This window comes from Acomys minous (assembly GCF_964271855.1).
Source record: "Acomys minous genome assembly, chromosome: 9".
NCBI classification, from domain to species: Eukaryota; Metazoa; Chordata; class Mammalia; order Rodentia; family Muridae; genus Acomys; species Acomys minous.
This window is the reverse complement of record NC_140490.1, coordinates 3,012,041-3,037,421: the sequence shown is the minus strand read 5'-3', so window position 1 is coordinate 3,037,421 and position 25,381 is coordinate 3,012,041. Positions and strand designations below refer to the sequence as shown.

Sequence of the window (25,381 nt, the reverse complement as noted above, 5' to 3'; positions counted from 1 at the left end):
GTGACGTATTTCACTTCGTTAAAAAGCAGAGCACTGAAATAAACACAGACACAACCATGAAAAGTCTGCCATGGACTTAGCTGCACATGTAAAATCTCTAAAGAATCTAACCTCTCTTTTTAAGTGTAACTTCTCTGAACAAACTGTGAGTAATAAGAACACCATCTTTCCAACAGCGCCTGAGGTAAAACTGGTCTCTAGGCTGTCGTCCTTTAAAACACAACAGTGCCTCAAAGTGGGTAAGCTTGGACACAGGCAGAGTTGACAGCCAAACTCTGCCAAGACAGGGCAAGCAAGTCCTTAATAGCTCCTGCCTCACAAATATGTCTGCCAGATGTAATGGGCCAGAAGGCTGAAGACGATGGGCAACTGTCTGGGCAGCGAACTGTCGCTTCCTCATCTTGGAAGCTGCTAACTTGCACTTCCTGTTTACTCAGATAATTAATTTTATTCCTTCTCAAAGTCTCTAATTGGGTTGAAGACCAGCTAACTTAGTTTTACAATTAAGCTTAGCTGTTGAGGGGTTAAGTTGTTTTTAGGTCTAGATAGATGTCTTTAAGTTAATAGAGATGAGATATGATAGATACTGATTTTCATTCAGAATTTTAGGCTCACCAAGATAGGAAAGATGTTTTCTCCCAAGGTTGCCAAATACAAATATGCAAACAAAACACTGTGAATGTAACATTTATATAACTCCTGATTGTTCTGTGGTCCTTCTTGCTGTATGTCATTTATTGTGTATATGTGTAATAATATAAATGTGTATGTAAAAGTAAAAAAAAAAATAAAGAAAAAATTTTTAATTCTTTATGCAACTCTGAAAAATTCCCATCACAACCACCTCTGCAGACTCTAGCTGCACTCACTCACACCCTACTCTGAGCTAAGCCCGTACAGGTCCCTCATGCTTGGAGGCAGGTGAGCCGCCATATATGACCTAGACACTCTCTACCTTTCCAGCTTCACTGTGTCCCCCCCCAACCCCCAGCCCCTCCCCCCCCAACCCCTGTGCACAGTCTGACACACTCCAAGCACAGCTCAGAGCGTCTGCTAGGAGCTATGCCTTTGCTCCATCTGATTCACTGTGTCCCCCCCAGCCCCCCCGCCACCGTTGCACAGTCTGACACACTCCAGGCACACCTCAGAGCGTCTTGCTTCATCTGATACACCTGCTCCTGTTGTTCCTGACCTACACTTGGCTTATCCCGTCTCCTTGTTAACTCCTCGCTCTCACTGACATCACCTCTTTAAGGCAAGGTCACTGGTGCGGTATCTGCATCTGCAGTAAGTACAAAAGAGTACAGAACATCGTAGGTAACCAAACAGCTACTGAGATAACAAAGGAAAGAGCAGGATCTGTTTTCATTCTGAGTAATGGATATTCAAATCGCTAGAGAGCCAAGCATGACAGGCACGCACGCACACACATCTGTGACCCCGGTGGTGGCAAGAGGATTGTTGAGTGTGAGGTCACCCTGAACCACAAAGAAAGAAAACGGTAAAAAAAAAAAATTGTAAATCTTACTCATAACACATTTACTGAATTAAGGCACCAGGGACAAACTCAAAGCAGATGGGTCATGTCTAAAACAGTGACCTTTCTGCTCTGCAATAATTAACCGAGCATATTTCTTCTGTCTTAGGGAGACAGGCCCACATACTTAAATAGGTAAAGGTTGATTCAGATACTTGCAATAAGTTATTCAAATACAGCTTAAACTCACAGAAAAAAAAAATCTTTCCTTTAAACGGCTATTTCTCAATGTTTGGGATTGAGAACCTCTTATAAACTTAACTATTACTAATGTCCAATTTGTCTACATATGTTATCCTACCAATAGCTGTCAAGACAGAAAAGGGAAATTTTAAAATCCTTATTTTTAGACAATAGGAACATCACTACACATTAGCATAACTTTTTATTTTAAAATTTTTTCTGAAAAACAGTGGCACTGATTTACATTTTTACAAATCTCTTTAATATGAAACCAGGTCTGAATCTACATCCCATGTGCTGTGGTGCTTGATCTGTAGTCCCTGGAGTAGCCTCTTATTTTGTATTTTCAGGGTATTTTCTGAGCAGTACTCACCATCTTAGGTTGTTTTGCATGCTTCACTTACATCCTCAACAACATCACTGAAGTACTGTGGCACCACACAGGAAGTAGGGTGGCTCTACACAGGAAGTACTTTGGTACTACATAGGAAGTAGGGTGGCACTACACAGGAAGTAGGGTGGCTCTACACAGAAGTACTGTGGCTCTACACAGGAAGTAGGGTGGCTCTACACAGGAAGTAGGGTGGCTCTACACAGGAAGTAGGGTGGCTCTACACAGGAAGTAGGGTGGCACTACACAGGAAGTAGGGTGGCTCTACACAGAAGTACTGTGGCTCTACACAGAAGTACTATGGCTCTACACAGGAAGTAGGGTGGCACTACACAGGAAGTAGGGTGGCTCTACACAGGAAGTAGGGTGGCACTACACAGGAAGTAGGGTGGCTCTACACAGGAAGTAGGGTGGCTCTACACAGAAGTACTGTGGCACTACACAGGAAGTAGGGTAGCTCCAGATCGCTTTGCCAATTCCTGCTAGAGCGGAGATTCAAACCCACATCTCCTGACAGTAACGAATGGGCATTCTGATGTCATCACCCATTATCTGGGGGGCTGGGGAAGAAAGGGTCTTGCTAGTTAGCCCAAGCTGGCCTCAAACTTGCAGGGACCCTCCTGCCTCAGTGTCAAGTGCTTAGATTACAAGCATGCACTAGCACACCCAGCAATCACTGACCACCTTTACAACTGGGAAACCAAACAGGGAAAGAATGACAGCTAAGGATGGGCCGGGACAACCCAGACCACATCTTTAGGCTAACATCCCAGAACTACCCTGAAACCAGCTGAGTATCATTCTGTGTGCCTAAAAGGATCCCGTGTAAACCCTAGCTCAGAAACAATACTCGTGGTAAACACAGGCCACGTTCCCACGGAAATGCTGGCAGTACCACCTGCTTCCCCAACCTCCTGCTACGAGCCTTAGCTAAATGACCTGGAGTCCCTTGCTTGAGATTCTGCGTCAGGAGCCAGCGATACGAAGACCCACGGACAGTGCAGAATTACTGTGAGCGGTGAGTGGTGGCAGTGATGCCTCAAAGGCAACCACATATACAGTGTTGCTGAGCGCCCCGATGCAGCCAGTGCAAACTTGCATCTAGCATGCAGCAGCAATGCAGGAGCCCTCCCCACATTAGCTGAGCAGTGATTCTAGCTATAGCCCTGGACTGTATGGCCTTTCAGTCTAGCTCTCTGGCCCTTCTAGAGAAATTGAGATGTCCTATATCCACTCTTTATCAGTCAGACCCTGGTTTCAGGGTTTGAACTAAGAACCGTATGTAATGCACTCACTCTGTCTTGTGTAATTTTCATGGCGAACATCAGAGACAGGAGCGATCATTAACCCCATTTTAAAGACAAGGCTGTGGGGTTTAGAGAGGTTACACTGCCTAATGTCCCAAAGCTCATTAAGCAGTCATTATCCACGAGATAATAATAACCAAAACTAATGACATTCATAATCTAATGATCTCTGATTTTTCCCAATGGCTTCTTGGTTTTATTATATTCCTTAATAGGCTGATTTCCAGATTACGAGCATGTCTAGGGAGCTCAAGGACCCACCCACTCGCCTGTCTGTGCTCCTTCACTTTGGTTCCAAAGAGAAAAACTACTGACAGAAATGGGTTAAGGGGAAAGTCTCTCAGGGTCTTCTCGCTCTCGTGATGCAGTGAGCTGGCCTAGGGGATTGATTCTTTCTGGCCTCAGAACCCTTCCCTTCCCTTGGCGACACTCTTCCACAGACTCTCCTGCCAGAATTAAGCATGGAGATAAGACAGATGACCAGGAACTGGTAAAACAAAGGAGCCAAGAGCCTGCTTTTCCCTTTCGTTACAGTGTAGCTCACTCATTCCTTTTTTAAAAATTATACTTGTCAGAATTCAAATTCTTTAAAAAAAAAAACACACACACACACACACACAGCAGTGAAACAGCATATGCTAACTTATTATCCAAACCTCCCACAACAGGGAATAGGAAATAGATTATTATTTTTATGTGTGTGCAGTTTTCTTTGCCCATACTTTTTTGGGAAGTTGTTTTTGTTTGTTTTTCGATATGATTTAATAGGTAGCCCAAGAAAGCTTGGCCTTTACTATGTAGTCCACACTAGCTCAAAATAACTCTCTGTTCTTCTGTTTCCAGCACACAGGGTGCAGAGACAGCAGAGCACAACACTTCTAAGAGATTACTATCATCCAAACCACACGGCTGTGACTACCAGATCCACACAGAAAGTGATAGGTTGAAAACAAAATGCCACCAGTGAAACACAAAGCACAGACATGAGCCCCACTTATTCTCTGGTGCCTGCACAGTCTCCTGCCAGCTCTCTCCCCAGAAAACAATTAGGGCCCATGGTGAATGATGTCTTCTCCTTCCACATGCGGTAATTAAAGTGTGAGCTTTCCAAGCACCCGCCCATCATTCCACTGTGTACTGAGAACCCACGAGATTTCAAACAGCACATTACACTCTCAGGTCACAGTCTGAAGATCTAACATTAACAACAAGTAACAGCTCTATGACAAATTCAGATCCAAGACAAGCAACTTTTTATTCTAAATGTCCAATAAAACCTCCCTCATCAGCTTTGGTATTTTTTTTTTCAGTAAATGTTTTAATGACACTTAAACATAAATTCAAAAGCCCATATAACTGGTGCTCCAAAGTATCTAATTTATAGATAATTAAGGTGAACATTATTGTAGATTCATATGTTTTTTCAGATTTTATAACTTTATTCTTCCCCAGCTACATTTTTTTTATATTTTGAGAAAAAGTAATTTATCAAAAGAAGCAGAGTTGAAGAAGAACTGTGAATCATTGCTCTTGATCAAAACATTCTACATAACAAATAAAAATGCTTTGAAAAAAAAGTAACAGCATGAATTACACATTTTTGAAGCAAATAAATACAAATATTCTCAAACACAATGTTTTGGCTCATGAGCAAGTGTTTTGAAAACAGTCTAAGAATTATCTATAAACATTTCCCGTCCTTAATTATAAGGATAAGCAGAACATCCTGACTAAAAATAACTGACAAGTTGGCTGAAATCAATATAATTTAGTGTGCCCATTAAACAGTTTTGCACACTACTAGAGTAGAAAGGTAAACACCAACCCAGCTATACACTCTTCCATTTCCAATAGTGAGCTCCCTACAAGACACACTGGTGCAACGGTGGCACACAAGGTGGGAGGGACCAGGCTCTCTAAGAGCTGGAGCCCATGCCTGACACTGTTCAGGTGGCCAAGAACCTAAGACTAGAGAGGCCAGGAACCCAAAGGAAAACCAAGTACTGTTCTGCTAAAATGACTCCTAACACTAATCTGTTCTATCCATAGATCAGCATCTTGCTCAGTCATCATCAGAGAAGCATCCACCTACAGGAGACGGGAACAAATACGGGGACCCACAAGTGAACAGTGCTCAGAGACAGAGGCCTCGGAACACCCAGTTCTTATTGGATGTCTCAATCAAATACCTCCCCTCAGACCTGAGGGGACTCTGAGGAAGAGGTGGCCACCAAGGAAACAAGGTCTTCTAAACACAACAGGACTGACACATGTAAGAACTCACAGATATAGTAGAAGGATATACAGGGTCTAAACAGAGCCAAGTCAGATGGGGTCTCTCTACACAGCTACTATCCATAGCCAAGAAGCTATCTCCAGCTGATGACTGCTAATTTGTATTTCTAATAGTCTCTCACTGAGCACACAAACCACACTTAATGGCAGGCCCCATGTCCAGCAGTATATGGCCAACTCAAAATGAACTCAAGGTATCTGAAAAGATGTTTTGTCTCACAAAGCTTTTTTTTTTTTTACATTAAAGGTTGTCTTAGTCACTGTTTTATTGCTGTAAAGAGACACCATGATCGAGGCAACTCTTATAGAAAAAAGAATTTGATTGGGTCTTGCTTAGTATGAGCGGCTTAGCCCACTGCCATCATGCTGGGGAGCATGGCAGCATGCAGTGACGTGCCAGAGGATGTGGCTCTCAGTTGATCCATAAGCAGTGGGGGGAGGGAAGGATGGAGGGAGGGGAAGGGGGAGGGAAGGATGGAAGGAGGGGGAGGGGGAGGGAGGGGGAGGGAGGGGGAGGGAGGGGGAGGGAGGGGAGGGAGGGAGAGGGAGGGGAGGGAGGAGGGGAAAAGGAAAAGAGAGAGACACAGACGACATATATCTCTTATGAATATATCATACCCTAATAAGATGCTAGAAGAATGTGATTCCACACATATTTTATACATATGATATATACATCTAAACCTTGTGAGTAAATATATCAAGCATCAATAAAAGCATCTTTAAACAAAGAACAGGAAGAATATTGCTGCCCAATATAGCAATACATAATTAGCATTAATAAACCATACTACTTTATTAATGGGTATAACATAATCCATTTTTTGGCCGTTTTTAAAACAGAAATTCCTTTAGGGTCAAGGAGCAAAACTAAGAAAAGATCAGTGGCCTCCTGCAGGGGGACAGATGTTTTAGGTCAGTGAAAAAGCTCTTCGTGCTGCTACAATGGCTGACTCCATTATGCATTTGCTCAAATCCACAGACAACACGACACGGAGAACGACTCCTTTGTAGCTGTGGACGCTGGGTGAAGATGATGTGTCAGCAGGGCCGGGTGTGCCTCAGCACTTGCCTATAATGGGCCCTGGGTCAGACCCCCAAACTCACCAAGAGAAGAAAGTGTCTCTGTACCCTGACTCCCCGTAACAAATAACGTGTCGCTCTGCTGGGAAACGGGAAACTTATGCACGCGTTGGAAGCAAGTGACACATGAGAGATCTTCCTGCTTCCCTTGTCTCTGTGCTATGAAACTAAAAATGCTCTTCAAAAGAAGAAATGTCATTTTAAAACAAACAAAAATACCACTAATGGAGTACAGATACTTTAACAAATGGAAAAACAGCATATTCTAGGATGAAAAGATTCCTTAAGATATCATAAATTTAATACTGGCAGAATTTAGATAGGGTTATAGAGGGGGAGCAACTGTACAATCTAATTTTAAATAGCATACAGAAACAAAATAAGCACGCAATTCTGAAAACAAAAATATGCTAAGGCCTAAACCTTTCAGATATATTATAAACTCAATAAATTAAAGCAGTGGTCCTAGCAGAGACAAACCAGTGGGACACGGCTCGGAAATGGAGCTCAATGCCTACAAGGGTTTTGTGCAAACCACTGACACCTTAAATAATGAACAAAAATCCATTATTTCAGTTGTGTTGAGACATCTAAGTAGCCACCTGGGTCATTCATGCTTCATACCATTTACTGTGTCAAATTCCAAATAGTTTAATCGCAAACACTTCATATTCAATACTATATATTTACACATCTTTACAGTATATAATTTTAAACATATTTATAACGTAATTTTAAATATATGTACTCTTAAATACAAAACAGAAACAATAATAGAAGAATTCCTCACAAACATAACAAACGGACCTGTGGCAAAGGAGCAAAGGGAGCTCACTAAAGGAAGGGGAACGTCTGTAACAAAAGGCGCCGAAAAACTGCCCATCCATGTGCAGACGTGGGCCACGCCGGCCCTGCACCTCATATACTCTGTCTGTGGTGGCGCCTGTGACCCCAGAATAGGCTAACACAGAAGTAGAGAAAAAAGGATTAGCAGTTCAAGGTCACCCTTGGGCCAGCCTGGGATGCAGAACACCCACTTCCAAAAGGACCAAACCTTGAGGACCCTGGATTGGTAACTCATTTTAAAATGCAGTATCAAATATGCAATCCATTAAAAAATATTATTAGTTTCAACTTCACTATCGTTTTAAAAAAAATATCTGCATTCTGGGAAAAAAAAACCCTATTAAAAAAAAATAGTGGAAAACCCACAAACTGGAAATATCTAACAAAACATGTGTCTGATTAAAAAATGCCTCAATCTAAACATAAAACAACCCAATTTAAAGGTGGGTAAAATGTTTGGACAGCACACCTGATGAGACAGCCACTCCACCTCTGAGAAGATGTCCACAGGGAGATGCCACTACACACAGCACTGCTGGCAAAGACACAGGGGAACAGAAGCCCTCTCGCTGCAAACAGCATGGCCACTCGGGATGTCAGCTGGGCTGTTTCTTACGAATTTAACATTACGATAGACACATCTTATGCTTGTGTACTTACAAAGGGATGAACACATATCCACACCAAAAGCCTACGCACCAATGTTTATAGCAGCTTTATTCATAGTGATCGTAACTTGAAAGTAACCAATGTGCTCAGCAGGTGAAGGGGTAAAGGGAACATGCCATCACACCGTGAAGGCATGTGATCACCCACATATTGATAAAGGAGAAGGCTCTAATATGGAAAAGCTGCATGCAGTGTGATTTCATCACGTGGCACTGTGCAATGAGCAAAGTTACAGGGTCAATAGAAGTATCCGTTGTAAACCTGGTGCAATGGAAACTCCATGAGGAGCCAGAGCAAAGACTCCTAGGAATCGCAGAGACAGACACTGAAGCAGCCATCTTCTGTAACCAGGCAAGGCCTCAAGTGGAGGGTTTGGGACACCAGCCCAGCCACAGAACCTTCAGCCTACAGTTTGTCCTGCCTGCACATTGTGCTGGGACCAGAGCGCAGTCATCAAAGAGACCAGAGAAACATCATCCAGCAAGTGATGGGAGCTGATGGCAAAGTACCACAGCCAAATACCAGGCGGACCTTAGGGAATCCTGCAGTGGAAGGAAGGAAGGGACCGAGGGAGGGAGGGAGGGAGGAAGGAAAGAAAGACGGAAGGACCAGAGGGTCAGGGACACCACAAGAACATGGTGGTGCATCAATTGGCCATGCCTCATGAAGGCTGACAGAGGTCAGGGTGCCTGTAGAGGTCTGAACAGGGTCCTCTGTGTATATGTTGTGTCAGGCAGCAGGGGCAGTGCGGGGGCTGTTTGTGGGACCCTCTTCCTCCTACTGTGCCGCCTTGTCCAGCCTTGGTGTGATGGCATGTGCCTGCTCTTACTGTAGCTTGTTGGGTGTTTGGTTGATGTCCCTGAGAGGGGAGGCGGAAGTGGAGGTGTGGATCTGGGAGAGAAGGAAGGTAGGGGGAGAGACTGGGGAAACTGCAGCCGAGATAACACATGAGAGAATAAAACTTAGTGTCAACCGTGAAGGGGGACAGAATGCTGGAGCCATGAAACTGCTCTGCATGGCGCTGCAATGACGGAAGCACTGTGCACACCACGGAGTGAAGAGCCAGCTATGTTTAGTTGATACTGGTTCTCCGACCACCTCAGGGTCACACAGGGTGCTATTAGGAAGACCATGTGTGGAGACATGGAGACATGCAAAGTCTCTACAATTATCAGTTCAGTATAGCTTCCTTAAGGCTTTATGTGGAGGAATGCTGAATGGATGTAACAACTGTCAATAAAGCGCTGTTTAGCCAATCAGCTGGGCAGAAGGACAGGGAGTGGAAGGCGGGACCTCCTGGAGGAGAGCGAGGAGGATTGTCAGCTGGGAGGAGAGAGAGACAGTTGACTGTGCAGGAGTCACGGTAGGGGAGAATGGCTGGAGAAGCACCTTAGCGGCAAATGTTTGGGGTATAAGTATTATATATCAGTTTAGAGTAGTTTATTTACCATAGTTTAGGAGATTTGTATTAGCTTAGATCCTGCCCAGCGTTGTGCTGGCAGCCTTGAAGTACGCTTCAGACTCCCTGTCTTTTATTAGCAACCTTAGGCTGAACCGATACATTTTTAATGTAACAGCTTTAAACAGCATTGTCAACTGGGAACCTCAGAGCAATGGCATAAGGAAGAACACTGTCCAACATACAGCCCAAAGCCAAGAAGGAAAAGAAAAACTTGGCCACACATTCTTCTTTTTTTTTTTTTAAGATTTATTTACTTATTTATTTATTTATTATGTTACAGTGCTCTGCCTGCATCTACACCTACAGGCCAGAAGAGGGCATTAGATCACATTATAGATGGTTGTGAGCCACCACGTGGTTGCTGGAACTTGAACTCAGGACCTTTGGAAGTACAGAGCAGTCAGTGCTCTTAACCTCTGAGCCATCTCTCCAGCCCAGCTACACATTCTTTAGAAGACCACAGCGGTGATTTTCAAGAGAGAAATTCTGGAATTCTGCTTCCTTTACATAAAATAAATGGCCTAGAAATCGAGCTTACGTGGTCAGGAAATACTAGGTAATAGCTCAGTTCTGTTATGATCACTATGCAAACGCAACGCATGTGGCACAGGGACAGGCCGCTTGCTGAGCACTGGGTATTTTAGACTGATGGTTTTAGCCCACAAAAACAGAACAGCGAATTGAATAGATGTATTCTTTTTCATGGCAATTTATAAGGCGCAGCCATGATATTTTGTTTAGTAACTTGGTATTTAAATGTCATTGTTAGGAAATGTTATGCAATATTGTATTCCAAAGTCTTTTTATTGTAATCAAAGCAAGAATGAAGAAATTGCCTCTCTGGTTTTTTTGTTTGTTTGTTTTTGTTTTTGAGACAGGGTTTCTCTATGTAGCCTTGGCCGCCCTGGAGTAACTTTGTAGACCAGGCTGGCCTGCCTCTGCCTCCCAAGTGCTGGGATAAAGGCGTGCACCACCACGCCTGGCTGAAATTGCCTCTGTGGTTTCTACTACTTGACTTTCTTTCCTCCATTTTCCCCTTTCAGTGCTTCTGCCCTAAATGTCCCCACGATGACCTCTGCCCACAATGCCTAGCTGTGCTTGTCAGGGGCTGCACTTCTTGCAGCTGCCTCAGACTGCTAAGGGAGTGTCACCATCTGTAAATGGCGAGCGCTTCTTCCTCGTCCACTGCAGGTGGTGACCAGACTGATCTGGGCAGGATGAAACGGGCAGGAAGAAAAAGAAATCAAGCATTAAACTAAGTTTGTAGTTTTGCTGACTGTGACTGAATTAACTGTAGCTAAGCCCAGTTATTTTCATATTCTAAGCATTAAAAAGAAAACCACTTCTTTTTTCTACTTCCCTAGATTACACATTGGCCACAAAGCAGTTTCTATATGTGCTAAAACTGATCAGGTTTTCTGTTGGTTAATCAGGATAATAAGCAAAACTCAGTCATGATGGAGACTTAAATTAGGGCTGGATACTCAGTGGTAAAAAGTTGCTTAAATAGGGCTGGAGAGATGGCTCAGCGGTTAAGAGCACTGACTGTTCTTGTAGAGGACCCGGGTTCAATCCCCAGCATCACACGGTGGCCCACTACCATCTGTAACTCCAAGATCTGACAACTTCATATAGATACACATTCAGGCAAAAACACAAATGCACATAAAAATAAATTATAAAAAAAAGTTGCTTAGGCAAGTTTGGCTCTAGGTTCAATCCCTACATGCTGGCAAGCAGGCGAGAGAATTAAGAAAATAATTTTATTCACCTACTCTGACATAAAGAAAGACACTGACTCCAGAATGTACATGATTGTTTCTAACAACCAATAGCCAGATCTACACTGTGCAGACACAAGCAATTTTCTCCCAAAGGGTTCCTCAGGGCCTCTTCTATGGCCCGGGGAGGCAGAGGTGGTAACAAGCAAGTGCAAGGAGTAGCTCAAAATGTACAAAAGAAAAATTAAAAGTAGCTTTTACCAAGGACTACTGACAACAACTTCTTAGCAAAAGCACCTAGAAGGTGCCTTAGCCAAAGTCTGGGCTAAGGAGGCCTAAAAAATGCAGATGTACATATAAGTAACAGTATATGGACCCAACAGGTTATATTTAGGAATATTTATGTACGTATAAATATATATATGCATGTAATAACAATTAGTAAGAAATGGGGGTACCATGAATTTGAAGGAGATTGTGGGGGGTTATGTGGGAGGAGGAAAAGAAAGGAAAGGGGAAAATGTTGTAATTAGATTATAATATCAAAAATAAACAACTGGGGGAAAAAAAACAAGGCACGCAGGCACTGTATACAGCTGTACATATTAAGCACAGCTAGTCTAAAGCAAGTTCTTTAACTGTGGCTATGGGCTTGGGTACCTGAACATGAGGGTCACAAAAACTCTTCCAAGAATAAAAGGTTTCTGAAAGCCAAAAAATTAATTCAAAACCAACACACAACAAACGCAGATGCTTCTGGGGGTGCTCCTGCCTCACTAGGGGTGCTCGCCGCCTCACTGGGGGTGCTCCTGCCTCACTGGGGATGCTTGCCACCTCACTGGGATGCTCCTGCCTGACTGGGGGTGCTCCTGCCTCACTAGGGGTGCTCACCGCCTCACTGGGGGTGCTTGCCGCCTCACTGGGATGCTCCTGCCTCACTAAGGATGCTCGCCATCTCACTGGGGTGCTCCTGACTGACTGGGGGTGCTCCTGCCTCACTAGGGGTGCTTGCCGCCTCACTGGGGTGCTCCTGCCTCACTGCGGTGCTCGCTGCCTCACTGGGGTGCTCCTGCCTCACTAGGGGTGCTCGCTGCCTCACCGGGGTGCTCACCACCTCACTGGGGTGCTCCTGCCTCACTAGCGGTGCCACCTTTTCACTCTGCACTAAGACTGTGAGCACTCCAGGTGATGCTAATGCATGCTGCCTGAACCACCTAGGGCATACTCGAACTGTACATATAGCATAGCTACAACCTGTAGTGTTTTTACTGAGCATGTTAAGTTTTTCTTACAGAAACATGGTTTAACTATAGAAAACAAAGACTTTTAATGTATTTTCACTGTCATTCCTCAGCATATATCAAATTAGCATATCTTTGGAAGATACTGTATGAAAACGTTTAATTAAAAAAAATATTGCTTGGATTGGATTGCCAAGTTTCACTTTTTAAAAATCCCTAAATAAAATTTAGCTTGTGGTTAGGAAAACTTTTCTAGTACTCTCTGAAATATCCCTAAACATCCTTCTGCCATTTTGTGCACTCAGGGCGGAAGACCGACGCCCCTCTGGAGCTGCCCCGTGAGCTCCCCAGGAGGAACCCTGCCCCCCTGGAGCCGCCCCGTAAGCTCCTCGTGAGGAACCCTGCCCCCCTTGAACCGTTCCGTGAGCCCCCCCATGAGGAACCCTGCCCCCCTAGAGCCACCCCGTGAGCTCCCCGTGAGGAACTCTGCCCCCTGGAGCCACCCCGTGAGTTCCCCGTGAGGAATCCTGCCCCCCATGAGCTCCCCGTGAGTTCCCTGTGAGGAACCCTGTCCCCCTGGAGCCACCCCATGAGCACTCCGTGAGGAACCCTGCCCCCCATGAGCTCCCCGTGAGTTCCCCGTAAGGACCCCTGCCCCCCTGGAGCCGCCCCGTGAGCTCCTGCTGAGGAACCCTGCCCCCCTAGAGCCACCCTGTGAGTTCCCCGTGAGGAACCCTGCCCCCCCCCAGCCGCCCCGTGAGTTCCCTGTGAGGAACCCTGCCCCCCTTGAACCCCTCCGTGAGCCCCCCCATGAGGAACCCTGCCCCCCCAGCCGCCCCGTGAGTTCCCTGTGAGGAACCCTGCCCCCCTCATGAGCTCCCCGTGAGTTCCCTGTGAGGAACCCTGCCCCCCTCATGAGCTCCCCGTGAGTTCCCCGTGAGGAACCCTGCCCCCCTCATGAGCTCCCCGTGAGTTCCTCGTGAGGAACCCTGCCCCCCTGGAGCCGTCCCGTGAGGAACCCTGCTCCCCTGGAGCCGCCATGGGCTCTCCGTGAGGAAACCTGCTTCACATCTTACGCTCCAGAGGAACCACCCTCTCCGCACCATTTCCAAGTGCACATCGTCACACCTCTGCCCGCTTTCCTCTTCCCCAGGAACGTACTCTCAAAGTTTACCCATCGGCCCCATCCTTCAGGAGGCCCATTCAGTAAGTATCCACTCTCACTGGAGGTGACTTTTCCATCCCTGTCAGCTATCAGCCCTGGGGCGTCCGAGCTTCTAGGATTATACTTACCACATAGTGACTTCTACATCTACCTCCAGGAGAAAATGCGTTTCCCCAGCGTGCTCTGCATCCTCAGCGCCTAACAGGAGTCTGGCGTGTGAGCGAATCACACGTGGAATCTGTGCTCACCGCTACCACAGCAGCCGAGCACCAACTCTCCCCGGCCTGCACTTCAGGTAAGCAGATCCTCGGCACCCACAGCCTCTCCTGATCTAGGGCCCCGCTGTCTCAAACACCTGGCCTGGAGGTTGTCTAGTGTGGACCCACTCTGAAATCAAAGGCAAACTCAGTGCCCCCAGCCCTTAAACAACCAGGTCTCTCTTTTTCTTTCACCCCCCATTTCCGGGTTCAAGATAGCTACTGCAGGGAGGGTACCCCAGCAGAACCGGAAATTTCCTGAGAACAGTAGCATGTCCTCTACTTTGGCTTTTTGTTGAACCGCATGTGACCCCTTCTTCACAAGGCCATCTTTCAAGAGGCGGCTTTGGGTACTATTCAATGTCCATAGCTGGAAAATCTATAGAATCAAAGTATATGGGGGCCTCTCTAGGGCGGACATAGAAAGATGGGAGCGAATGGGCCAGGGTTCTTTCTAAAATGAGAAAAAACTAAAATTGACCATGGTAATGGTTGTGTGTATCAGTAAATATACTAAAAACTCCAGAATTCTAGACTTTAAATAAATTGAACAGTGTATGAATTATCTCTCCATAAACTACTTTCTAAAAAGAAAAAAGCCATTTTTCACCCACTAACCAGCCCTAGGGCCTGTCCTGGCTCCTTCCACGTCAATCTAACACAAGCTAGTGTTATCCGAAAGGAAGAGATCTCAATTAAGAAAAGGACAATACGTGCAGTAAACTTCCAACCCCTACCCAGACCTGGCCGATGGACAGGACATTCTCCACAGTTGAGTGGAGAGTGGGGACTGACTTTCACACGTATTCTGGTGCCCCATATTTGACCATGTCCCCTGGATGGGGAGGCCTGGTGGCACTCAGAGGAAGGCTACCAAGAAGAGACTTAATACCCTATGAGCATATACAGGGGGAGGAAGTCCCCCTCAGTCACAGTCATAGGGGAGGGAAGTAAGGGGAAAATGGGAGGGAGGGAGGAATGGGAGGATACAAGGGATGGGATAACCATTGAGATGTAATAAGAATAAATTAATAAAATATTTTTAAAAAGAGAGAGAAAAGGCCTAAGCTCCAGCTGTAGAGCATTGTCTTAAAGAGTGATCAATGGGGAGCAAGCCACGGAGAGCAAGCCAGGAAGCAGCACTCGTCCACCTGCTCCAGCCTCCAGGTTCCACCCTGTTTCCATTCCTGTCCTGACTTCCTTCGATGATGAAAAGCAATATGAAAAGTGCAAGCCAAGCCCTGTCCTCCTCAACTTGGTTTTTGGTCGTGGTGTTTTGTCACAGCTAATAGTAACCCTAACAGGGCTCATGGCTGTCAGAAATTTCCAGAACCTTTCCTATTTCATATTTGAATACATTATTAGGACTGAGCAATTAAATGTCTGTTTGAACAGTGATATTCACAACTTAGCATCTATAAGTTTTCAATTTCCTATATCTTAACTTTCACCTAGTTTTTCAGGTAAGAAAGAAGCAGGAAGTGGGAAGCCAAGAGAAAATAATGTTGGCAAGAGCCTTAAGGGGCAGTAGACCTACATAATCGAAATATATATATATTTTTAAAGTCAGCAATAGACTACAGAACAGAGCCCAGGTAAGCCTGAATCCCAAGCCTGGATGTTCCATGGAAGGAACTGAGGTCATCCTCAGTATACACTCCCATGAATCTCTGTGCATTGACCAAGCAAGCACACAACTATAAACCCTGGAAAAATCAGGCTAGTGTGAGAAGGAAACAAAGCACATTAAAAATCCAAGGGAACACAGCAAAGCTGAGCATCTAAGTGCAACCACCCACCACGTGGCGTGAGTGTCCCCTGAGATGCACATGACACCCACCTCCAAAGTGGTGGAATTCAGAGGTGGGACTCTGAGGGAAGATTAGATCATGAAAGTAGACCCATGATGGCTGAGATTAATAGCCTTGTAACAGACCCCGCCCCCAGACCCTAACACAACAACTCCATGATGGAAGTCAGGCCATAAAACTCAGCACACAAACAGCACCGCCTGCCAAAATGAAAACAGAGACCTAATCCATCGAAGTCCACAGGTCTGGGAACATCCCTAATGTACTGACCTTGCTTTCTGGCTTCTGTGGTTCTGCTTCTGGCTGACTGTTCTTGTTAACTGAAGTCTGTCAACCTAGAATGTGATTTTTGTGCTTTAAAGCTCACCCCAGAAAGGTTCGGTGCTATACCAGGATGCTAAACACCCGGTGTAGACGCTGGCCAGCTAATACACTTTCCTAGCAGTCTTCTCTAGAGGATGCCCTGCAGCAGCCTCACAAAAGCAAGCTCAGATATCTAGGATCCTTCTGCTCTGAGAGGACATGAGGAGGGCACACCCTTCCATAAGGAGAAGAACCTCACCTGACACCAAATCTGCCAATAGTCTGACATGGATGTCCAGCCTCCAAAGCTGTGAAAAATAAAATTCCACGTTGCACGCCACCTTGCCTGTGGATTTCGCCTTAGCAACCCAGACAAACTAAAGCATGTAGCAAGCAGTCACTGAACTGACAAACCAAAAGAATATATATATATGGCCATCGATCGGGTCCAGCTAAGAGAGCTACTTTCATGCAGAGCACATATCCCTGTGTTCCTTGTCCCTGAAAAAAATGTAGATCCTCGATATGAGATGATAAACCAGTATCTTCAAGGTGGTTCCCAAAAGTGAAGTCGCTGACCAACAGACAAATGAACAAACAGCCCCTGTACTTACAAGAGAACGTGCGCAACAATGGTGTCCACATCAAACAGGGTGTCCGTGGGGAAGTCTCTGAGCAGTATGCTGCCTCTGGGAAAAGTTTTAAGAACAAGTTATACAAGCATCTCCTTAAGCTACAAGCTGCTTGCCTATCTAACACATTAAATTCCTTGATGCAGTAGCCTGTGCCTTATCAGTGTATCCTATACACCTAGTAGGTAACATATGCAAATATATACTGTGTACGCACTCAAAGAAGTATGCTCATTTGGAAAAATTTACAACCTATACTTGGCGAAAACTACTGGGAAACAAACAAATCCCAAAGAGATTTCCCAATAACCTGTCTGTCACACCCAGATTTCCAAATTGGCTTGGGAAAGAAACAAATGGGTGAAAGAAAAGTTTCCTAAGCAAACAGGCTCTCTCTTTACTTCCCAGGCCACATCTCCAGGATTTGAAAGTGTATGGAACTCCTCAGAGGATGGCAGACTCAAGGGCAGAGGAACCAACAACAGCAGACCCCTCAGGAAGAAAAGTGGAGCTGGCAGAGCTACTCAGAACACTGTCTGCTCTGCACTTCTTACCAGACAATCTGAGAGGGAATTCACAGAAGCAACTCAGGCAGTACTCAACTCCCCTGCTTTTGTAAAGAAGGAAATTAAATCTCAAAATGGCAAATCTACTCCTTAGATTTTCTACTAAACTTTGAAAGATCTCACTAAAGGCCACAGTGTTCTGGCTTAGTGATGCGTTATACATGTACTCTTAAGTAGTCTAAAACTGTTGCTTTGTGTTAGTGTGTCCCATTCCAAAGAGAATTTACCTGAATAAATACGCTTTCATCAAACCCTCTTCTTTCCCACAGTATCTTGATGCTTCTTCTTTGACACAATTAACCTTTAAGAAAATTACATCTAAGGTTTAAGGTGTGATCACAGGGTCAAACAACGAGAATTAGACACTGCTGCCCATTTCCAGGTTAAATTCTGTGTCTGACTTTTTCTGACTTACGTTTTCACTGCTCACTCACACGCTTAAGGAAACCAGAAAGAAACAGTTCTCACAGCTAGAAATGATTATTTAATTTTCTGCAAGTTTATATTTAACTCAATTTTGCAAAACCACCAGGAGGTAAAAAGTAAAACAGGAAGGAAATGCTTAAGGCAAGATAAACAACCATGAAAGAAAGCCAAAAAGCGGAGGCTGAGGGTGGCGTGCGTGCCCAACAGAAAGACTGTGAAGTCAAGCTGGGTCCATGAAAGGTTCAGTGCCTGAGCATAGGGCGGCAGCCCTGCTGCTTTTCTAACCCGGGTCCATCAACCCCTTTACTTGCACTAACTGAACCTTGCTTTGAAAAAAACAGTGTTCTATTAGAAAGCTTTTTTAGCCTCCCAGCAGCAGGTGAGGATGGCCACAGGGGACACATGACTTTGGCAGATGTCACTGCATGGGAATTCAATGACAGGTTCTGAAAAGGAGCCTGACAGCTCATTTGTCAATAAGAACGTAGAGTACGAGTGGCAACCACAAGCACAGGCACCTTCACACTGTTCGCTAAAACAGTGCAACAGAAAGAATAAGCCAGCATCCACACCGAACCCAGGCTGCTCACAACCCAGGCGCACGTGGGAGTAACGTCTGAGACCCGTCAGCAGGCAGTGAGCCAAGTACAGGCCAAGGACGCAGGCCCGGAGGGCAGCCATCAAGACCTGGAGGCTGATCACGAGTGCAGAAAGAAAACTATGAAGAGTGTGCACACACATCACCACACGGAAGAAAGCCACGAGGGAAGCGCGCACACTTGCAGCTAGGGAGACGAATGGCCACCATGTAACTAACCAAAACAAAGGCTGGAGAGGCACTTGTTCTGCTCTGAATACGGTTAAGGGTTTTGCTTGCTTTGATGGAGTAGGGTTGTTGTTGCTGCTGTTGTTTTAATTTATTTATGCAGAATTTGAGGAAACAATGAAAGTTGTGGAACATCATTTTTTTTTATAAAGTATGAAAGGGGAACTGACAGGACAGACATAAGGAAGCGAAAGCTAGAATCAAGTCAACTATAATCAAGAGAGCATTAGTGTACATAGGTTTTAATTTTAAAGTCCAAGCTATAGGACTGCTCGATGTTATGACAAGAGATGCACGCACTTACTCGCCATAGTTTGGAGACTACCATTATGCCCATCACTGGGGATACAGTTAAGTCTATATCAGGAACTTTGAAGCTACACTTAAAAGTACAAACATTAAATAATTAATATGTGAAGCTAAGTACAATGCATATAAACAGTAAATACAGAATACAGCTGGGGATCTAAGATAGATAACAAAACCAGGTTACTCTGAGGTGGTGACACTGGTGCCAAGAACTGAAAGGAAACATATATAAATATATAAATGTGTGGATGGACTAAAAATTATCTGCAAGGGTCCTATGGTAATGGCATCTGTGTGCTTCAGGAGCAGAGACGAAGCAAAAGACAGAAAGGGAGTCACAGACGCAGTCTCTATGACGCTCAGGGTTTTGATGTTTTGCAACTGCCTCTGTGTAACAAGACACATCTGACCACACACAGGAAGAGGAGTCTGTCGTGGGATGACAGTGAAAGGAGCAGGCCTTTCCAGGATGGCACTGTGGTCCCTCGGTGACATGGTGACCAGCAGAGTAAGAGTGGTGCAAGAGTAGCTGAGCTTGAAAAGGTTTAGAAACAGAAGCGAGTGACTGATGGACTGGTTAGGAGAGAAAGAAAAGTCAAAGACCACTAAAGGGCTGTTGTTTGTTTGTTTGCTTTATTTTAAAAGCAACTTAAAACACAGTGACAAAAACTTTATTCTGGTTATCATTTGTATATCTTTTTCCTTAATTTACCTTAAAGTTGTGTGAAGCCTATATTTTAGACTCATTTTTAAATAGCGCAACGTTGGATTTGGTTACTTTCCCCAGGTTGAGAATATTTATCTTAACTGGAACATTCAGTCCACTCACATCTTAGCACCAGGGTGGAGTGGCTATGGGCTAATGGCTGCCGAGGAAGCACTCAGGACCAGCCCTGCTCTTCAGTGCTTTAACTACCAGTAAGATGCTTCCCTAGATAACCCAGGTCATCATCACTCAAGCGACCCTAATTAAACTCAGTGGTCTCACACACTCCAAAAAGACATTTATATTTTGGAGTTTTTTTTTTTTCACCTACCAGTCTGATCAACCCTAACATTTTAGGACATTCTCAAATGCTACTCTTCCTTAACACCACTGTGACTTCCTAGCTCAACACGTAGGAACAAGCCTTCATTTCCCTAAGATGGGACTGGATTTGTACAGCCCTTATTATAAAGACTACATTCTTCTACCTACTAACACGAGCTGTGGATGTGATGTGATTCCCATATTTATGATATATCCTTTCCAAAGAAAGGGGGTAGAACTCTGTCATCTAAAGACACTCAACACAGGGCTCTGTCATCTAAACACACTCAACACAGGGCTCTGTCGTCTAAACACACTCAACACAGGGCTCTGTCATCTAAACACACTCAACACACGGCTCTGTCGTCTAAACACACTCAACACAGGGCTCTGTCATCTAAAGACACTCAACACAGGGCTCTGTCGTCTAAACACACTCAACACAGGGCTCTGTCATCTAAACACACTCAACACAGGCCTCTGTCGTCTAAACACACTCAACACAGGGCTCTGTCATCTAAACACACTCAACACAGGGCTCTGTCGTCTAAACACACTCAACACACGGCTCTGTCGTCTAAACACACTCAACACAGGGCTCTGTCGTCTAAACACACTCAACACACGGCTCTGTCGTCTAAAGACACTCAACACAGGGCTCTGTCGTCTAAACACACTCAACACACGGCTCTGTCGTCTAAACACACTCAACACACGGCTCTGTCGTCTAAACACACTCAACACACGGCTCTGTCGTCTAAAGACACTCAACACAGGGCTCTGTGGCCTAAACACACTCAACACACGGCTCTGTCGTCTAAAGACACTCAACACAGGGCTCTGTCGTCTAAACACACTGAACACAGGGCTCTGTCGTCTAAACACACTCAACACAGGGTTCTGTCGTCTAAACACACTCAACTCAGGGCTCTGTCGTCTAAACACACTCAACACACGGCTCTGTCGTCTAAACACACTCAACACAGGGCTCTGACGTCTAAACACACTCAACACACGGCTCAGTCGTCTAAACACACTCAACACAGGGCTCTGTCGTCTAAACACACTCAACACAGGGCTCTGTCGTCTAAACACACTCAACACACGGCTCTGTCGTCTAAACACACTCAACACAGGGCTCTGTCGTCTAAACACACTCAACACAGGGCTCTGTCATCCAAACACACTCAACACAGGGCTCCGTCATCCAAACACACTCAATACAGGGCTCTGTCGTCTAAACACACTCAACACACGGCTCTGTCATCTAAACACACTCAACACACGGCTCTGTCGTCTAAACACACTCAACACACGGCTCTGTCGTCTAAACACACTCAACACACGGCTCTGTCGTCTAAACACACTCAACACACGTCTCTGTCGTCTAAACACACTCAACACAGGGCTCTGTCGTCTAAACACACTCAACACACGGCTCTGTCGTCTAAACACACTCAACACAGGGCTCTGTCGTCTAAACACACTCAACACAGGGCTCTGTCGTCTAAACACACTCAACACAGGGCTCTGTCGTCTAAACACACTCAACACACGGCTCTGTCATCTAAACACACTCAACACACGGCTCTGTCGTCTAAACACACTCAACACACGGCTCTGTCGTCTAAACACACTCAACACACGGCTCTGTCGTCTAAACACACTCAACACACGGCTCTGTCGTCTAAACACACTCAACACAGGGCTCTGTCGTCTAAACACACTCAACACACGGCTCTGTCGTCTAAACACACTCAACACAGGGCTCTGTCGTCTAAACACACTCAACACAGGGCTCTGTCGTCTAAACACACTCAACACAGGGCTCTGTCGTCTAAACACACTCAACACACGGCTCTGTCGTCTAAACACACTCAACACAGGGCTCTGTCGTCTAAACACACTCAACACACGACTCTGTCGTCTAAACACATTCAACACAGGGCTCTGTCGTCTAAACACACTCAACACAGGACTCTGTTATCTAAACACACTCAACACGTGGCTCTGTCGTCTAAACACACTCAACATAGGGCTCTGTCGTCTAAACACACTCAACACAGGGCTCTGTCATCTAAACACACTCAACACAGGGCTCTGTCATCTAAACACACTCAACACAGGGCTCTGTCGTCTAAACACATTCAACACACGGCTCTGTCATCTAAACACACTCAACACAGGGCTCTGTCATCTAAACACACTCAACACAGGGCTCTGTCATCTAACCACACTCAACACAGGGCTCTGTCGTCTAAACACACTCAACACAGGGCTCTGTCGTCTAAACACACTCAACACAGGGCTCTGTCATCTAAACACACTCAACACAGGGCTCTGTCGTCTAAACACACTCAACACACGGCTCTGTCGTCTAAACACACTCAACACACGGCTCTGTCGTCTAAACACACTCAACACAGGGCTCTGTCATCTAAACACACTCAACACAGGGCTCTGTCGTCTAACCACACTCAACACACGGCTCTGTCGTCTAAACACACTCAACACACGGCTCTGTCGTCTAAACACACTCAACACAGGGCTCTGTCGTCTAAACACACTCAACACAGGGCTCTGTCGTCTAAACACACTCAACACACGGCTCTGTCGTCTAAACACACTCAACACACGGCTCTGTCGTCTAAACACACTCAACACACGGCTCTGTCGTCTAAACACACTCAACACAGGGCTCTGTCGTCTAAACACACTCAACACACGGCTCTGTCGTCTAAACACACTCAACACACGGCTCTGTCGTCTAAACACACTCAACACACGGCTCTGTCGTCTAAACACACTCAACACAGGGCTCTGTCGTCTAAACACACTCAACACAGGGCTCTGTCGTCTAAACACACTCAACACAGGGCTCTGTCGTCTAAACACACTCAACACACGGCTCTGTCGTCTAAACACACTCAACACAGGGCTCTGTCGTCTAAACACACTCAACACACGACTCTGTCGTCTAAACACATTCAACACAGGGCTCTGTCGTCTAAACACACTCAACACAGGACTCTGTCGTCTAAACACACTCAACACGTGGCTCTGTCGTCTAAACACACTCAACACAGGGCTCTGTCGTCTAAACACACTCAACACACGGCTCTGTCATCTAAACACACTCAACACAGGGCTCTGTCATCTAAACACACTCAACACAGGGCTCTGTCGTCTAAACACACTCAACACACGGCTCTGTCATCTAAACACACTCAACACAGGGCTCTGTCATCTAAACACACTCAACACAGGGCTCTGTCGTCTAACCACACTCAACACAGGGCTCTGTCGTCTAAACACACTCAACACAGGGCTCTGTCGTCTAAACACACTCAACACAGGGCTCTGTCATCTAAAGACACTCAACACAGGGCTCTGTCGTCTAAACACACTCAACACACGGCTCTGTCGTCTAAACACACTCAACACACGGCTCTGTCGTCTAAACACACTCAACACAGGGCTCTGTCATCTAAACACACTCAACACAGGGCTCTGTCGTCTAACCACACTCAACACACGGCTCTGTCGTCTAAACACACTCAACACACGGCTCTGTCGTCTAAACACACTCAACACACGGCTCTGTCGTCTAAAGACACTCAACACAGGGCTCTGTCGTCTAAACACACTCAACACACGGCTCTGTCGTCTAAACACACTCAACACACGGCTCTGTCGTCTAAACACACTCAACACACGGCTCTGTCGTCTAAACACACTCAACACAGGGCTCTGTCATCTAAACACACTCAACACAGGGCTCTGTCGTCTAACCACACTCAACACACGGCTCTGTCGTCTAAACACACTCAACACACGGCTCTGTCGTCTAAACACACTCAACACAGGGCTCTGTCGTCTAAACACACTCAACACACGGCTCTGTCGTCTAAACACACTCAACACAGGGCTCTGTCATCTAAACACACTCAACACAGGGCTCTGTCGTCTAAACACATTCAACACACGGCTCTGTCATCTAAACACACTCAACACAGGGCTCTGTCATCTAAACACACTCAACACAGGGCTCTGTCATCTAACCACACTCAACACAGGGCTCTGTCGTCTAAACACACTCAACACAGGGCTCTGTCGTCTAAACACACTCAACACAGGGCTCTGTCATCTAAAGACACTCAACACAGGGCTCTGTCGTCTAAACACACTCAACACACGGCTCTGTCGTCTAAACACACTCAACACACGGCTCTGTCGTCTAAACACACTCAACACAGGGCTCTGTCATCTAAACACACTCAACACAGGGCTCTGTCGTCTAACCACACTCAACACACGGCTCTGTCGTCTAAACACACTCAACACACGGCTCTGTCGTCTAAACACACTCAACACAGGGCTCTGTCGTCTAAACACACTCAACACAGGGCTCTGTCGTCTAAACACACTCAACACACGGCTCTGTCGTCTAAACACACTCAACACACGGCTCTGTCGTCTAAACACACTCAACACACGGCTCTGTCGTCTAAACACACTCAACACAGGGCTCTGTCGTCTAAACACACTCAACACCCGGCTCTGTCGTCTAAACACACTCAACACAGGGCTCTGTCGTCTAAACACACTCAACACACGGCTCTGTCGTCTAAACACACTCAACACAGGGCTCTGTCGTCTAAACACACTCAACACAGGGCTCTGTCGTCTAAACACACTCAACACAGGGCTCTGTCGTCTAAACACACTCAACACACGGCTCTGTCGTCTAAACACACTCAACACAGGGCTCTGTCGTCTAAACACACTCAACACACGACTCTGTCGTCTAAACACATTCAACACAGGGCTCTGTCGTCTAAACACACTCAACACAGGACTCTGTCGTCTAAACACACTCAACACGTGGCTCTGTCGTCTAAACACACTCAACACAGGGCTCTGTCGTCTAAACACACTCAACACACGGCTCTGTCATCTAAACACACTCAACACAGGGCTCTGTCATCTAAACACACTCAACACAGGGCTCTGTCGTCTAAACACACTCAACACACGGCTCTGTCATCTAAACACACTCAACACAGGGCTCTGTCATCTAAACACACTCAACACAGGGCTCTGTCGTCTAACCACACTCAACACAGGGCTCTGTCGTCTAAACACACTCAACACAGGGCTCTGTCGTCTAAACACACTCAACACAGGGCTCTGTCATCTAAAGACACTCAACACAGGGCTCTGTCGTCTAAACACACTCAACACACGGCTCTGTCGTCTAAACACACTCAACACACGGCTCTGTCGTCTAAACACACTCAACACAGGGCTCTGTCATCTAA

At 45.8% G+C, this 25,381-nt stretch overlaps 2 protein-coding genes across 10 annotated transcripts in view; one reads left to right on the top strand and one right to left on the bottom strand.

Moving 5' to 3' along the window:
- The window catches only part of TXNDC16 (thioredoxin domain containing 16), an 81,074-nt gene that overhangs the window by 42,366 nt on the left and 13,327 nt on the right, over positions 1–25,381 (bottom strand). For 3 of the 5 annotated variants that reach the window (XM_084796639.1, XM_084796638.1, XM_084796640.1), the window contains 3 exons: positions 17,697–17,770; positions 16,886–16,960; positions 1–33 (listed from right to left, as the gene is read on the bottom strand). The exon at positions 1–33 is cut by the window's left edge and continues 89 nt beyond it. In XM_084796639.1, coding sequence (XP_084652765.1) covers positions 1–33; positions 16,886–16,960; positions 17,697–17,770 — 182 coding nt within the window. Of the gene's footprint in view, positions 34–1,143; positions 1,255–2,093; positions 2,129–16,885; positions 16,961–17,696; positions 17,771–25,381 lie in introns of those variants that run through there. The other 2 variants (XM_084796642.1, XM_084796641.1) reach the window with 2 other exon arrangements.
- On the top strand, positions 9,245–17,690 carry LOC311605802 (uncharacterized protein). 5 transcript variants are annotated; one of them, XR_014782094.1, is made up of 6 exons: positions 9,245–9,720; positions 10,054–10,329; positions 13,041–13,126; positions 13,889–13,941; positions 14,058–15,752; positions 17,312–17,690. XR_014782094.1 is itself a non-coding variant. In XM_084796643.1 (4 exons), exons 1-4 carry the CDS (start codon positions 9,712–9,714, stop codon positions 14,228–14,230), a joined length of 321 nt encoding a protein of 106 aa, XP_084652769.1. In that variant the 5' UTR covers positions 9,245–9,711; the 3' UTR covers positions 14,231–16,228. The 5 variants fall into 5 exon arrangements, 1 of the variants encoding a protein (XP_084652769.1); XR_014782092.1 differs by lacking the exon at positions 10,054–10,329 and having other exon boundaries at positions 9,245–9,674; XR_014782093.1 differs by lacking the exon at positions 10,054–10,329.

What these genes read in the sequence shown, in the direction of transcription:
- LOC311605802 (XM_084796643.1), top strand. An exon ending in AGCCGCCCCGTAAGCTCCTC is followed by an intron (nt 13,127 to 13,888) that starts GTGAGGAACCCT and finishes CCTCTTCCCCAG; the next exon opens with GAACGTACTCTCAAAGTTTA. An exon ending in TCCTTCAGGAGGCCCATTCA is followed by an intron (nt 13,942 to 14,057) that starts GTAAGTATCCAC and finishes ATCTACCTCCAG; the next exon opens with GAGAAAATGCGTTTCCCCAG.